Raw genomic sequence first — 14,246 nt, 5'->3', positions numbered from 1 at the left:
GACGTGTACTCGTATCATTTTCACGAGTTTAATTTTCCTGAATTACCAAATACGCCAAATTTAATCTCAGCGAAAATAAGATGGTTTAAAGTACAAACACGCTGCAGTTGTTATATCAAAAGATAATTGCTGGGGATGTAGAAATTTACGAAAGGAAGAAATATACACTTGTAACGCAAAAACCTTTTTACCATTAAAATATTCTCCAGCGAAACCTTAAAGAAAGTAAACACTCGCTTAAATAACCACTCTTACAGTATGGACGACTAAGTATCACTTACTTGTAACCCAAAATTACTTTTCTCTTATTGGTAGGTTTTGAAATTAAGGGTGATTCATTTTAACCTGGTTGGGTATCTTTTAGATATATAATACAGAATATGAAGAATAGTAGAAAAGACACACCAGATACGAAGCACATTTAGAAATTAATTTTTCAACGATTCGTGACAAAGGATTGGAGATGAATCGTAAAACAACGATATGCTAGAGACCAGTGGATGGATAATTTTTGTGACTAAACCGAAACTTTAGAATATAAGATGTAATAAAATGTTAGTCTTTGAAAATGAAAGTACGTGTGATCTATACGTCAATATTTTGGTGAAGTAAATAGAAGTAAATTATAAGTAAAAGAAATTTCAAAACCTGATCTCTTTTGTCTGGTACGTTGTTCAGGTGTCCATGAAGCCATGAACAGATGATATTGTAAGATTGAAGTCTCTGCTTTTTTGTCAATTCTATGGTAGACCGACATCATGTGGTTGACATTGGACTGTACATTTATTGTTCTAGTGCACGAAGGCTGTGAGCCAAGTCCATTCAGAACGTTAACAGTACATCCCTGTCATTGTTTCATCATGTCGCTTTATCTAGACCTACATCCATGCAATGCATATGTAGGAACCTGTCATATATATATGTGTGTGTGTGTAGCAACAGCCCATTCCAGTCACCCATTCTCTAAAGAAATGACGTTTACTAGTGATGAATTGCATATGCATACAAAAGTAACTCGGAATCCATCCTCGATACTCCAGGGGTTCCGATCACTTACGATCTCTACACCCCTGGACTATCTCATAGTGAAATTGAAGGCAGCTCAGCTGAAAATATTTGACCAATCACAGACCAGCAAAGATTTTCCCTTTGAAGACTACAGAGAGAGCGACTCCCAACTTCAAAGCCACATAGTCAACCACAGTGTACCTGTTATATACGGCCTCTTTGATGTACAATCAAAGGACTAAATTACCTGTTCTGTTCTGTTGCCTCCAGTTGGTTTTACTGATGAGTAAATAAACAAAAGAGAAAAAAAATCCAGGTCCCGGGGTGTAGAGATCGTAAGTGATCGGAACACCCCCTGGATTATCGAGGATGCTCGGAATCGCTCCCTGGCTTCTAAAATCAAAGGTTTTTCGATATTGGCCGCACATCGGCCTTTAAATACAACAAAATCAACAAGAACATCTAATATAATACACGTAATTTTCTTTATTTCCATGAATGCTTTAAACCATCACTGACCTATTATTTGCTGTTAACAAGTTTATGTTCGTGGCGATTTAGATCACGTTGGTTCTACTATATCGCGGCTATAATTTTCGCGGATTTTAAACACCTGTCGCGAAAATCTTTTTTTCACTATGAAAATATTCCTGGCGAAACTTTAGAAAATCGCGGTGTTAAATACTCGCTTTGAATAACCACATTCACTTACAGTATGGACGACAAAATGTCACTTCCTTGTAACCCAAAATAAGTATTCTCTTAGTGGTAGGTTTGGGAATATAGGTTATTTCTTAATGTATTTTAATATGGTTGGGTATCTTTTGGAAATATAATACAGAGTTGGTACATTTTCCTTGTACGTGTAATATTCCTCGCCAAAAGTTTAGTATTTTTGTTCGTGACTCGAATGCCATTATTCAATTATACCTTATCAGTAACAATGTAAGAGAAAATGTAGCAATACTGAAGATTAATCTAATCTAATTGTTGCTTGCTTGGTTATGATTTACCTTAACAGCAAATCAATATGATTTAAGAACGTCCTCCTGTGTATTTGTTGTTTTACATATATTAAGTTCATGTTTGGGTGGCTGTGGTATGGTTGTTGACTTATGTGAGATGTTTGTAGGATTTCGATACAGACAGTTTTCCTGCTAGATTAGAAACTTTGATTAAGCAGGTGTAAAGCTCCATTGTTTATTCAATTTTCAAAAGCCCAATTATGTTTACAACAGGCGCCTTGTATTTTCAAACAAGATCTACCCAATATGTGTTACAAAAAAAATGCACACATCGTAAAAATATTCAAAATGTTTCATTGCCTGGAATGTAAAAACATACAGAATACTGTAGCGTTCAAACTACCGGAGCTAGAACCTTGGAACATTAGCCGGATGCTCTACCGATTGAGCTGCCTAGTCACCGATGTTCGTTGGATAACTAATGTAACCATTTACAAATTTACAATAACTGAAATACAATTGTAAATAAGTTTAAATGCTATTACCGTACCCTTATAGCATCATGCTGGTACTATGTAGTGAGTGTACAAACGGAGCTGCCATTCATCATCAACAAAGGGTTTTAACGAAAAGTTGAATTTCGTATGCCTGACATTTTACACTTGAATTTATACAAAAGTCTATGCATAAAGATTCCAATGCATAGATTGGAGTCGTTATGCATGTTACGCATAACAATTTAACAAAGCAATCATCGATATTATTTTGAAGGAACAATCATGACGAGTTTTGAAACTAGTGTTTGGTGTTACTGTATTTTAAGCAATATTTGGTACACCGTTTTCTACAATATTATGTTTCTGATTATGGTAAGAACCTATTAGCTTTTGAAGAACCTTTGTCTAACATCTCAGACGAGGCTCAGGACTATGGATTTCGATAAACAATCAGTCTTCAGAAGGAATTTGCATTATTTTGCGTACGAAGTTCGTACCGGCCATTCCTGAACTGGTCTTTATCTGTCATGAGAGGTTCTTTTCTTTCCATGTCAACATCATCTGGATTTTGTATGTCTTCGTTGTCCGTATAGCAACGAAAGACATCGAATTTTTTGGATAAAATGTCACGTGTAAACAGTTGCTCTGTTACATAAGAAAAACCAATGATAGAGAAAAGCGAACAGAGCATTGAGAGCGTTTTGAAGGGGAAGAGCTGTCCGTACTCCTCGTGGTAGAGAGGATAATTTATCAAAGAGTCAATGTTCAGGAATGGTTCTCCGCCTGCAACACGGAGGAAAAGCCCGACGAAGAAGCCTATGAAGCTGCCGTAGGTATTGGCGCACTTTAACCACAGGACGCAGACGAGCTGTGGAAACTGTATGACGTACATTAGGTCAGCACACAGGATGAATAGTCCATACACACTTCCAACTGTCAAAGCTATGGCTGCACCAGCGGCTCCCACCGCGACTATAGTACCACGGAGGACCCAGACGATCTCCCTGTCGGAGGCCTGAAATGTAAAACGTAATATTATCATGTAAGACTACAGTATAACAATATGGACACCCTATCATGAAAATGTTGTATGCTTTAATAATTTTCAGTGAGAAAATAACATAAGAACCAAAGTTCACAGAGTGGCTCTTAACCGTCGATATACACATTGTTTCAACGATATTTGTCCAAGACTGTAACCCGAATTAGGCATTATTAGCACGTTGATATGGGGTTTTGGTAACGCTAGGAACTATCTCTGACATTGTACCGAACCATCATATTACAAGAAAAGCACATAATTTAATTTCATATAATATGCTCATTTCTATTATTTTTGCATAGACTGAACGGTTTGTCCGTCGAGTATTATGACGAGGTGATCACATGGTAATGTAATAGTAGTAGATACTAGCGGTATATTGGCATACATGTATCGTATACTTCCAACAGTAGTGAAATAATTAAAGTGAACCATAAATATTTAGAAATCTTTCAAATATACCTTTGGTCGGAAGATGTTTTTATATATGTTATTAGCAAATACACTTCCAGTTGCGAGAACACACGAATCAGCCGAGGACATAACTGCTGCCGAAACGGCCCCTATACCGATGATGGACACGGACACTGGACAGAGGTATTGAAGCACCATGGGGAAAATGTGAGTCCACTGGCTGTACTCAAGTGGTATGTGTCCGTCAAAGTCGGTGGCATTCCAATCTAAAAGAAAATAAATCAAATTTGGTCCATTAGTATCAAGTAATTGTCTCTTGGGCGTTCGGTAAGGCATGTACCATAATGGCCGACAAGGTACTGTAAACCAATTTTCTTTCGCGTTCTATGCATTTCCGTAAATTTTGCGATCAGGGAATATTGGGGAAAGTCTATCTCCGCGAATTGCTTTTTTTTAGAGAATTCTTGCATAATTAAATTCAAAGATACCTTCATTCAATTTTAAATTCGCGAAACTTAATTTCCGCGAAAACATTTTGAAATCAACATTGCGAAATTTGGCAGCCTCGAAAGATAGTTGGTTTACAGTATAATTATATAACAACACGCTATAAAAATTGTAATTCTAACAATATACCATTACCCATATAAAACAACAACATTAAAAAGATGTTTAGACTAGCAACACTCCGTGCAGTATTTTTGTCCCCAAAATATAATATTATGCGAACTTGTAAATGGATCCGGTAAGCAGAAACTTCTTGTGAAGATTTAACACGGTCTCGCTTCATAAAACGCCACATAATCATATATTTAAAACTCTTTTTGATATCCCTAACTAAGACTTTAAACGTAATTCAGTATGTTATTAAGTTTGTGATGTATAGAGATGAAGTCTATGTGGATGTCAACAACTTTACCTGTGGCTGCCCCTATGGCCCCTACAGCAGCCGGAGGGATAGCAAGGACAAGAGAGATGGCAGCAGCCAAGAGAGTGGCTTTCTGGGCAAGTGCTGGGCTTTTACAGGCCAACACACGCTGGTACAACGCCTAATCAACAAGCAAAATCACAGCTTATATACAATAAACCGCTTCAAATACTGTAAACCAGTTTTCTTTCGCGTGCGATTTACTTTCGCGGTCAATGTAAATTCGTGAAAGTTTATCTCCGCGAAATTATATCTGCCTCATTCATGGTAGGTATTTTATACCAACTGGTAAATCCACAAAAGTTAATATCCGCACATTGGTTTTGAAATGGAAATCGTGAAATTTAGAATCCATGAAAGACTAAAAAAACTTCTGAAATGCATGATAAGTCAACTGACTTACAGTAACAATGCATCATAATAAGCGCTGGAGATAAACTTTTGATTACCAAAAGCACTGTATTGCCAAAAGTACTTCTGTGAATAAGTGTCATCATCAAATTTCCTTATGTTCAGTGATGTAATTACTTGCTACAAAGCGTAAGTGAGAATATCCTGTTACAAAGACTAACCTGCCACGGCATTCCTCCCATAATTAGCATACAAATGGTGTCTATGTATACCCCTATCATTGCTGGTTCAAGTGTTCCCGTCCATGACGTCTCTACGCGGGACATGTCCACGGCAGGGTTGTTGATGGCAAAGGGTATGGCTAGCACCTAGACAAATGAGAAAATATAAACATAATATTGATTATCGAACTTTTTACAGGGACTTAACACTATTACAGCGGAAGTGTTCGTTGAATCCTAAAAAATAATATTTCAATTTTGCTTCTAATATGCATTTCCATTGGTTCAAAAATGAAAAAGCGGCGTTGTAACGTCACTTTTGATTGACTGATAAAACGGCGTAGTGATTTCATTAGAAAATGAGTCTTTCCCTCGATAAATTTGGAATTTTAAAAATATATTTGATAGAATTAGTAAGATTAATCTGAATCTGTGTGTATTCTCATCAGAAACTCAGATATTTGTTTTAATACCTCCTTAACATAATAAATTTATTCAATGTCATCATTAAATAACCGCATAATTTTACAAGATGTAAATATATTGCTCGACGCAATCTTATATACTATATCTAACATTTTTTTTGGTACATTATGGCACCAGATGAACTTAATTCTTGAATAATTGACTTTTAACAAAATTAGGTCACTGTGACCTATTTTTTGACATGAAGTTATATTTTCCAAAATGTTTTGCTTTCAACATATAATTGCATCAAAATTCATGAAACATCCTTCAAAATTATCATTTGGTTCCAACAAAACGAGACAAATTAAAAAACATTGCCCCTCCTGTTTAACCCTCATAATTCACAAGGGACTCCGACCTGACCTTAATCATATGTCATATCATGATGTCCTTAACCCCGGGTATCTGTAAACAAAAAAATATTGCTTATCGGTCATGGCCACCAAAGGGCCCAAATTGACACTCCTCCTTTTGAATGGATTGCAATTTCACTAATAGGCGGTCTGCTTTAATTCAATTGCTGAAATATACAGAAAATAAACGTCGCAAATATTCGTACTATATTTTGTGAGCAAAACATACTGTTGTAATTATCTATATGTAATGTCGCGAATCTTGATTCTTCTTGAAGCCTGATAATTTATCCACGTGACTTATCTCAAAAATATATGTATTACGCAAAATGTATTTGTCTTTTAGTGTTGTATTGTCACGGACTCACACAGAGTTTTTTTCATTTTAATCCCAGCAGCTTAGGCTTATATACGAATGCGTAAATTTTATACTTCTCTCCCCGGTCGGGTGGTCTTCTATAAAAGACTTCAAAATTAAACTGATACAAAATTGTAAATTTAAAGTAATCCAATGTTGTTCCATCTCGTGGACTAGGTGGAGTTTCTTTCTCATGCTGTGAATCATATTGTCGCTTAAGAAATTATAATGGAAGGAATAATAACACAGGGACCACAATACCATTGTTACGGTAATGTAACATGGTGTTTCGTTACGTGTTTACTGTGTGTTTAACATACGATCTACCGGGTGATGTGTATCTGATCTGAATATTTTCAGTGCAGCTTTACTTACTGTTGTGCAGGTGTCAAAATACCAACAAATGGGTTGAATACATTAATCTTGTTCTTTCTATAAAGACAATGTGACCTAGTTGATGAACAAAGACAACATATGGCTCACTTATAGTAAATATTAATTTCAAACACAGTGATAATCATTTGAGTACGATATTTACCTACATAATGAGAGGCATGAAGATTTGCACTTTGTCATGGCTGTGTTATAAATCTTATATCGATAACAACAATAACATCAGAACATATTTTTGCATGACATAAAAGGAAGTTAAAACACTAAACAAATTGGCTATTTTGCCGCGTGGTGTAGTGATGCTCCACCGCCGACAGAGCATACGATACTCACCATTTGAACAATAATAGGTGTTTAATCGTATATATATATATATGTCTGCTTTACACAGAAAATAATATAGACTAATTTAGTGTGCTATCGGTGCATGAGCAACCATTACTTTATTCTATATAAGATATAGTGTCACGGATTTTTTTCGGGATGCAATTAATTATTTTAAATATTTGTATCTTGAAGTAAAATTAGATGCTCAAACTTTTCAATGGTGGTACTTGTGTAAGTAAGTAACTTTTGTAACCGAAGAAAAATACTTATTCGTCTGCTCATGTTTTCGATAGAGAAAAAAATACAATTTGTCAGCGGTGAAGCATCTTTAACAGTAAGTTATTCATAAAAATCATTATACAGTTACATTTTGAAAATCAGTTACATCAACCAACTGCATGTCCGCACACTATAACAAATACATAAGAATAACAGAGAGTCAGTTCAAACAAAATGCGCCAGGAATGAATGTGACCTTTTAAGTGTATTTTGCATGGCACATGTGCACCAGCTATTGAACACTTAGTTCCGGTTGGCAGCTGTGAAATTGGTATAAATATACTTGTATGATTCTATAATTACCTTGAAATATAACTTTTTATTTCTGTTTGAAGCATTGCACGACTAATCTCCATATACTATCTGTCTTTGTGAAGGTTGCGGAGCATACAGACGTGAACTTTTGCCAGGTTTATCAAGCCATCGGTCGACAAATATACACTAAACCCGTGTGATTTTAAACCAGACGTGTTTGCTATGATGGATAGTTTGACATAGGGTGTTATGACCGATTTCTATACATTAATGCTAAATACTAAGTATACTAACCCAATCCCTATGTTCGATAATTAAGTATTGACCCTACAATTCCAGAGCTAGAACAATTTACATGATGGAAATTAAAGTTATCTACTACTCACGGCAAAGAAGAATCCTTGAAAATTGATGCTACCAATAAATCAGTCATTTTTACCCTTCAACATTTTTCTAGGTAACAGACCAATGATTGGCCCTTGGACATTGGAGTTACACAATGCCCATTTGAAACTTAACATTGATGCTATTTATGTTCCATTAATGCTACATACCAGACCAATTCGCACATTGACACTTGACGTTGTGCACAAGACCGAACTCTCAAATATTGGTGTTACGTACCAGACCTATTCCCATGAAGAAGAGCTGTATCACGTCGGTGTAGGCTACAGCGTAGAGGCCACCAAAGAAAGTGTACACGACTGCTACACATGCGGACACAATAACGGACATGGTCATATTCAGGCCGAGTACTATGGAAAGGGTGGTACCTATTTATACAGAAGAAAAAAAACCTTACTGACGGACATGGTCATATTCAGGTCAAGTACAATGGAAAGTGTGGTACCTATAAATAGAGAGGAAACCCTTACTGACGGACATGGTCATATCCAGGCCAAGTACTATGGAAAGTGTGGTACCTATAAATAGAGAGGAAAACCTTACTGACGGACATGGTCATATCCAGGCTAAGTACTATGGAAAGTATGGTACCTATAAATAGAGAGGAAACCCTTACTGACGGACATGGTCATATTCAGGCTAAGTACTATGGAAAGTGTGGTACCTATAAATAGAGAAAAAAACCTTACTGACGGACATGGTCATATCCAGGCTAAGTACTATGGAAAGGGTGGTACCTATAAATAGAGAGGAAAACCTTACTGACGGACATGGTCATATTCAGGTCAAGTACAATGGAAAGTGTGGTACCTATAAATAGAGAAAAAAACCTTACTGACGGACATGGTCATATCCAGGTCAAGTACAATGGAAAGGGTGGTACCTATAAATAGAGAGGAAACCCTTACTGACGGACATGGTCATATCCAGGCTAAGTACAATGGAAAGAGTGGTACCTATAAATAGAGAAAAAACCTTACTGACGGACATGGTCATATCCAGGTCAAGTACTATGGAAAGTATGGTATCTATAAATAGAGAGGAAACCCTTACTGACGGACATGGTCATATCCAGGCTAAGTATTATGGAAAGTGTGGTACCTATAAATAGAGAAAAAAACCTTACTGACGGACATGGTCATATCCAGGCCCAGTATTATGGAAAGAGTGGTACCTATAAATACAGAAAAAAAAGTGTAGCAAGAGTAGTGCCTACCAACATTAAAAATCTAACTTTAACTGACCTCACGGTCTAATGCATTGTTTAATTTAATGCAGGAAGTAATAGTTGAAAGACGTATAAGAATTCGAACCGACGGCGTCAAAGGAATAATAAAAGTATACTGTAAATTCAATTATTATCAAAAGAAGGTGAATTAGTTTATTAAAAAAAAACGAAAGCAAAGCAAAAATAAATTTAAAAAAAATGAAAAAGAAGACAGACAAACAAACAAATAAAAAATCTAACGTAAAATGCATTATGTCCACATTACCAATGTACCTAAAGCTCCAAGAATGGCGGCCTCCCAGAATAGGTCGCCTAGCAACTCCGGGAAGAAGAGTAATCCTCCCATTTTGTTTCCGTATCTCTGCTGGAACGGATCAAAGATCGTGGAGAACTCCATACGGCGAACTTTTGGCGCGATCACTATTCCGGCTAAAGATATACAAAATTATTGTCAAATTTCATTGAAACATATATTTAAAAGGGATGTTTCTAACATATTGATATAGTGCATAGCTATAAAATACACCTTCATATTATGGAGCCATGTATTGGCATTCTGTTTTTACAAGACGATACGACATGGTATGGCAGCTATGGTCCGTATGGATGCATTTGCTATAGAAAAATGAAAGGACTGTCTGAGAAGGTATGGTACAGATACCATATCAAGACATAGTCCAACATATCTCTATGGATTACACAAAGGACAAATGGGAAATTGTCTTTATAGCCAGGTGGTGTTCATACACTTGTTGACATTTTAGGACCCTGCGAAAGTGGTCTTATTAAAAAGGTGAACTTTATTCAGAGGTGGTCGCTAAGGCAGGGTTAACTGATATTATGCCTTTGTGTGTGTGTGTGTGTGTGTGTGTGGTTTTTTTGGGAGGGGGAGGAGCGGTTTAAAGGGGGGTATATGCAATGTCTAATCGTGTTCAGAATGATAATATATTTATCATTTTGTAGTAAAAGTTCAAAAAATCGACTTTATCTGAATTGTGATGTTTGACAAGAAAGTGTCTGTGAATGCTTGTGTGTGTGAGATCAATTTTAAAGATGCTCCACCGCCGACAGAGCATAAATGATATTTATCATTTTAACAATAATTGGCGTTTAATTGTGTATATATATGACTAATTAACACAACAAATAATAAAAGATAATTTATTTTGCCTTTGGTGCATGCGCAATCAGTACTTCATTCCATATAGGATATAGTGCCATGGAATTTTTTCGGGATGCAATTAATTATTTTTCATATTTTTAACTTGAAGTCAAATTAAAAGCTCAAACTTTTCAGTGATGGTAACGGTGTAAAGTAAGTAACTTTTGAAACTGAAGAAAAATACTTAATCGTCTGCTCCTGTTTTAGATAGTGAAAAAATGCTTTTTGTCAGCGGTGGAGCATCTTTAATGTTCATTTGTGCATGAAATAGCCTGGTACATGTATTAATGTCTGTGATGATTACGTAGTATGAACAAACTAAATATTGTTATAGCCACGTGACATATTCTCTTTCTAGCTTTAGAAATAATTAGATATGTTTTAGAAGCGCAGAGTTGCACTAATTGTAACCATACTTCGAGGGAGATTAATATTAGGTGTCCCACGAAGACCATTGATGAATCAGCGATGATATTTATAATGATTAATATTGCTATAGTTAAGCTAAATTAACCAACATTTATAATAATTTTGAATCCAACATAACATAATTTGTTTAAATCGTCAGAGCGTAGAGCAGGTTACTTTCGCGGGGCTGTTAAGCGGTTTCGCGTGGATATTGCTATGATTGCAAATTTAACTAAACAAAATGAGAAATGTATGAATATAACAAAATTGCAAAATTTAAAAACTGTTAGTATTAAATTTTGTCTAGCAACACGATAAACTTTTTGATAATTTTAGTCAGGAAATGAAATCTGATAGATGTAATATTGACATTGCCTTATACTAAGATTGATAACCAAATTATATTTACCAATTGCCATTCCAATATTGTAGCCGATGGGCCCGATAGCCCAAACCATACCGTCTCTCCCCATAGCCTCGGCTGTACCGTTGATGTAGCCCCCTCCGACCATGGTAGCTGTCAATATTGAAAGGAACAATATAACAGTAACTCTTCAACATTACATTTTACATTATCATCATATCATTATAATCAATTTCATCATCACCATCATCATAATAATCACCATCATCTCTTAAAAGACTATGATCATCATTTTAATCAAATCATCATACATCTTCACTTCTAGAAGTTGTGAGGGAGACATGCACAATATATGAGGTAATTAATACGAAGCCAGATGTAATGAAAATTGTGTAATAGAAATTGCGATTATCTGAAATTTAAAACAAATATACTTTGATGGATGACGATGTACAATGATCCTAAATTAACCAAATAACTTTTGCAAACCTGAGTTCGATCTTTAACTAATGCCTGAGCGGAAGATGATATATGTACTCTACAGTACAAACTCACGAGACTGAAATGATTCACTGACAACCACTGTTTCAACATAGAATCTCATTGATGGCAACAACTACTACCAGTGTTATTACAAAATGCATTACTGAAAAGAATGCTTACCAGCCGTTGTAAAACTGGCCACAAAGAGACCAAAACTCCTGTTGGCGACGAATAATTCCTCAGCATCGTTAGATTTGGTACTTTTACGCCCAGCCACAATTCCAATAATTAGAATGATGACATAAAATACTGCGATAGCAACCAACCCAAGAACGTTCACCGCCATGATTTAACACCAAAAAAAGCTCGCTATTGAGAAGCAAACATCCAGGTCTGTATGGGTGTGCTCTGTATATTGAGATAGACCTGAAACGTAATTTGATAGGGAAATATACGATGCGTATGTGTGTCACGAACTGTAACGACACAGCATCGTCGCGGAGACTGTGTTAATATGCAATACCTAACCGGTGAGTTGAAAAAATGTTGAAATTGATCATATCAATCAGTTTCTAAAAATGTTTACAAATTGGCATTATCATTTAAAAGATAGATATAAATGTTTCATTTAATATTAATTAGTAGAATTTAAATGTTAATTTATTAGAAAGGTGAACAAAGTCCTGTCCTATAGTTTACATATTAACGTCTAACCAGCAAAAAACATATAAGTATCTAAATGAAATGAAAAATCCGAAACCGGTCAAACAAGGCGCACAAAGTATGCATTGTGAAGTCGAACGATTCATGAATTAGTATTTCAAAAATTAAATATAGTTTATCATTTTCATACAAGAAACATCAACAAAGTCCAGTGTATCACGAATGGAATAGAGTACATACGATTTAAAAATAATCAATTTCGAGGAAAAACATATCAATACATGTCCTTATCAATGTCGAATCGAAAAAAGTGAACAGGAAACGTGGACATCATAATCCACCCACAGTATCTATTATTTATATGGAAGAAACATTCAGCTTCGGCGTGGTCGAGCCCTTGCATTTTATTTGTGAGTTATGTTGTTATTATAAGCGGTAAGCGCAGCGTTTTTGGAGAACTATTATTCATATGGAAGAAACATTTGTGCTTTCCAGGTTGCTTTAACTCTGTGTTCCATGCCGTGTTTCATATTCCATGAGTAATTGGCAGAGGTAAAATCTGCATATACCTAAATCCCAAATTGTTATTTCTAGATATAATTTATCACAAAATACCACATGAGTTTTACCAAGCTGTTTTTGACCTTGATGTGTTTATATCACATACCTGTCATTGGGCCGCGAACCCTTAAAAGTGGGATTCAAAATGTCAGCAGGATGTTTCAGTCGAGTTTGAATATCAAACTAATTAAATCATAAATGGGTCAAATTCATTCTCACGTCTGGCAGGATTACTATACTGACTGGATATACAGAGGTTGATACAGAGATTAATAGAGGTTAATAGAAAATAATTTTATATGACCGCGACTGCTGATAAACCGACGACCGGTAAATCCTAATACCCCTGACCTTCACAGTTACAATGTAAATATATTTCTTCACCTCGCCTGCGTCTTAATCGCATTCAAGTACCGATAACGCTTTTTTAATCTTTAAATCGTCCTAAGTTAACAAACGTTTCTTACCTTATATGTATCTGATTGAGATTACTTTAAAACTAGACATGAAATATACTATGTAATGATATAAAAGTATAACACACACCTGCACCCTAACACAACAAAATGTTTGACGTCCTCGTACCATGGTATACTACGTTATACCAGATATCCTGAAGCATTTTTAACTCATAAAGATTTTACTTAAAAATGTGAGATTAAACGTTATCCCAAACATCATAAAAAAGAGCCACAGAAAAAACCCCAACAAATCACTCGTCAAATTCATTCATCAGTTTTTCTTGTTCGTCAGTGAGGCATAGGACCAAAGTATTGATAATGGATGTCGAATTGTGCTTTTCATTTATCCTGTATTAGCATAGGCGTTGTCGGAATATACCTACCACGTGCTTATAAAACAGCTATATTTTACAATTTTAGCAGACGCGTCGATCAGAGGCGGAACATTGTTTAATAGACGGATATTACCAACACTGTCAGCATCCTTTCTTCCAGCTTAAATGTTTTAATGAATATTACAGGATGAAAATGTACTAAATCAGTGTCTTAACATATTGGCTGTAGTTTTGGCTTTACTCAAAAAAGTCTTTTTATCTTTTTAGTCATTGACAAATTACAGCTTATACTTTAGAAACTAGTCTACACGTTTTCT

At 35.6% G+C, this 14,246-nt stretch overlaps 1 protein-coding gene across 1 annotated transcript; it reads right to left on the bottom strand.

Moving 5' to 3' along the window:
• Positions 1-1,469: 1,469 nt before the first annotated feature.
• Positions 1,470-12,376, bottom strand: LOC138315299 (high-affinity choline transporter 1-like). The gene is made up of 8 exons (XM_069256198.1): positions 12,090-12,376; positions 11,472-11,579; positions 9,766-9,921; positions 8,484-8,632; positions 5,427-5,573; positions 4,846-4,975; positions 3,975-4,192; positions 1,470-3,485 (listed from the first exon to the last, which is right to left on the bottom strand). Exons 1-8 carry the CDS (start codon positions 12,253-12,255, stop codon positions 2,928-2,930), a joined length of 1,632 nt encoding a protein of 543 aa, XP_069112299.1. The 5' UTR covers positions 12,256-12,376; the 3' UTR covers positions 1,470-2,927.
• Between the last annotated feature and the right edge of the window lie 1,870 nt (positions 12,377-14,246).

Source organism: Argopecten irradians, chromosome 2 (assembly GCF_041381155.1).
Source record: "Argopecten irradians isolate NY chromosome 2, Ai_NY, whole genome shotgun sequence".
NCBI lineage: Eukaryota > Metazoa > Mollusca > Bivalvia > Pectinida > Pectinidae > Argopecten > Argopecten irradians.
This window is presented reverse-complemented; position numbering and strand designations above follow the sequence as displayed.

Excerpts from the sequence above, each read along its gene's own strand:
- LOC138315299 (XM_069256198.1), bottom strand. The coding sequence starts at position 12,255 with ATGGCGGTGAACGTTCTTGGGTTGGTTGCTATCGCAGTATTTTATGTC. Across the intron at positions 11,580-12,089 it reads GGCCAGTTTTACAACGGCTG|CTACCATGGTCGGAGGGGGC; the intron begins GTAAGCATTCTT and ends CAATATTGACAG. Across the intron at positions 4,976-5,426 it reads TGGGAGGAATGCCGTGGCAG|GCGTTGTACCAGCGTGTGTT; the intron begins GTTAGTCTTTGT and ends CTTGTTGATTAG.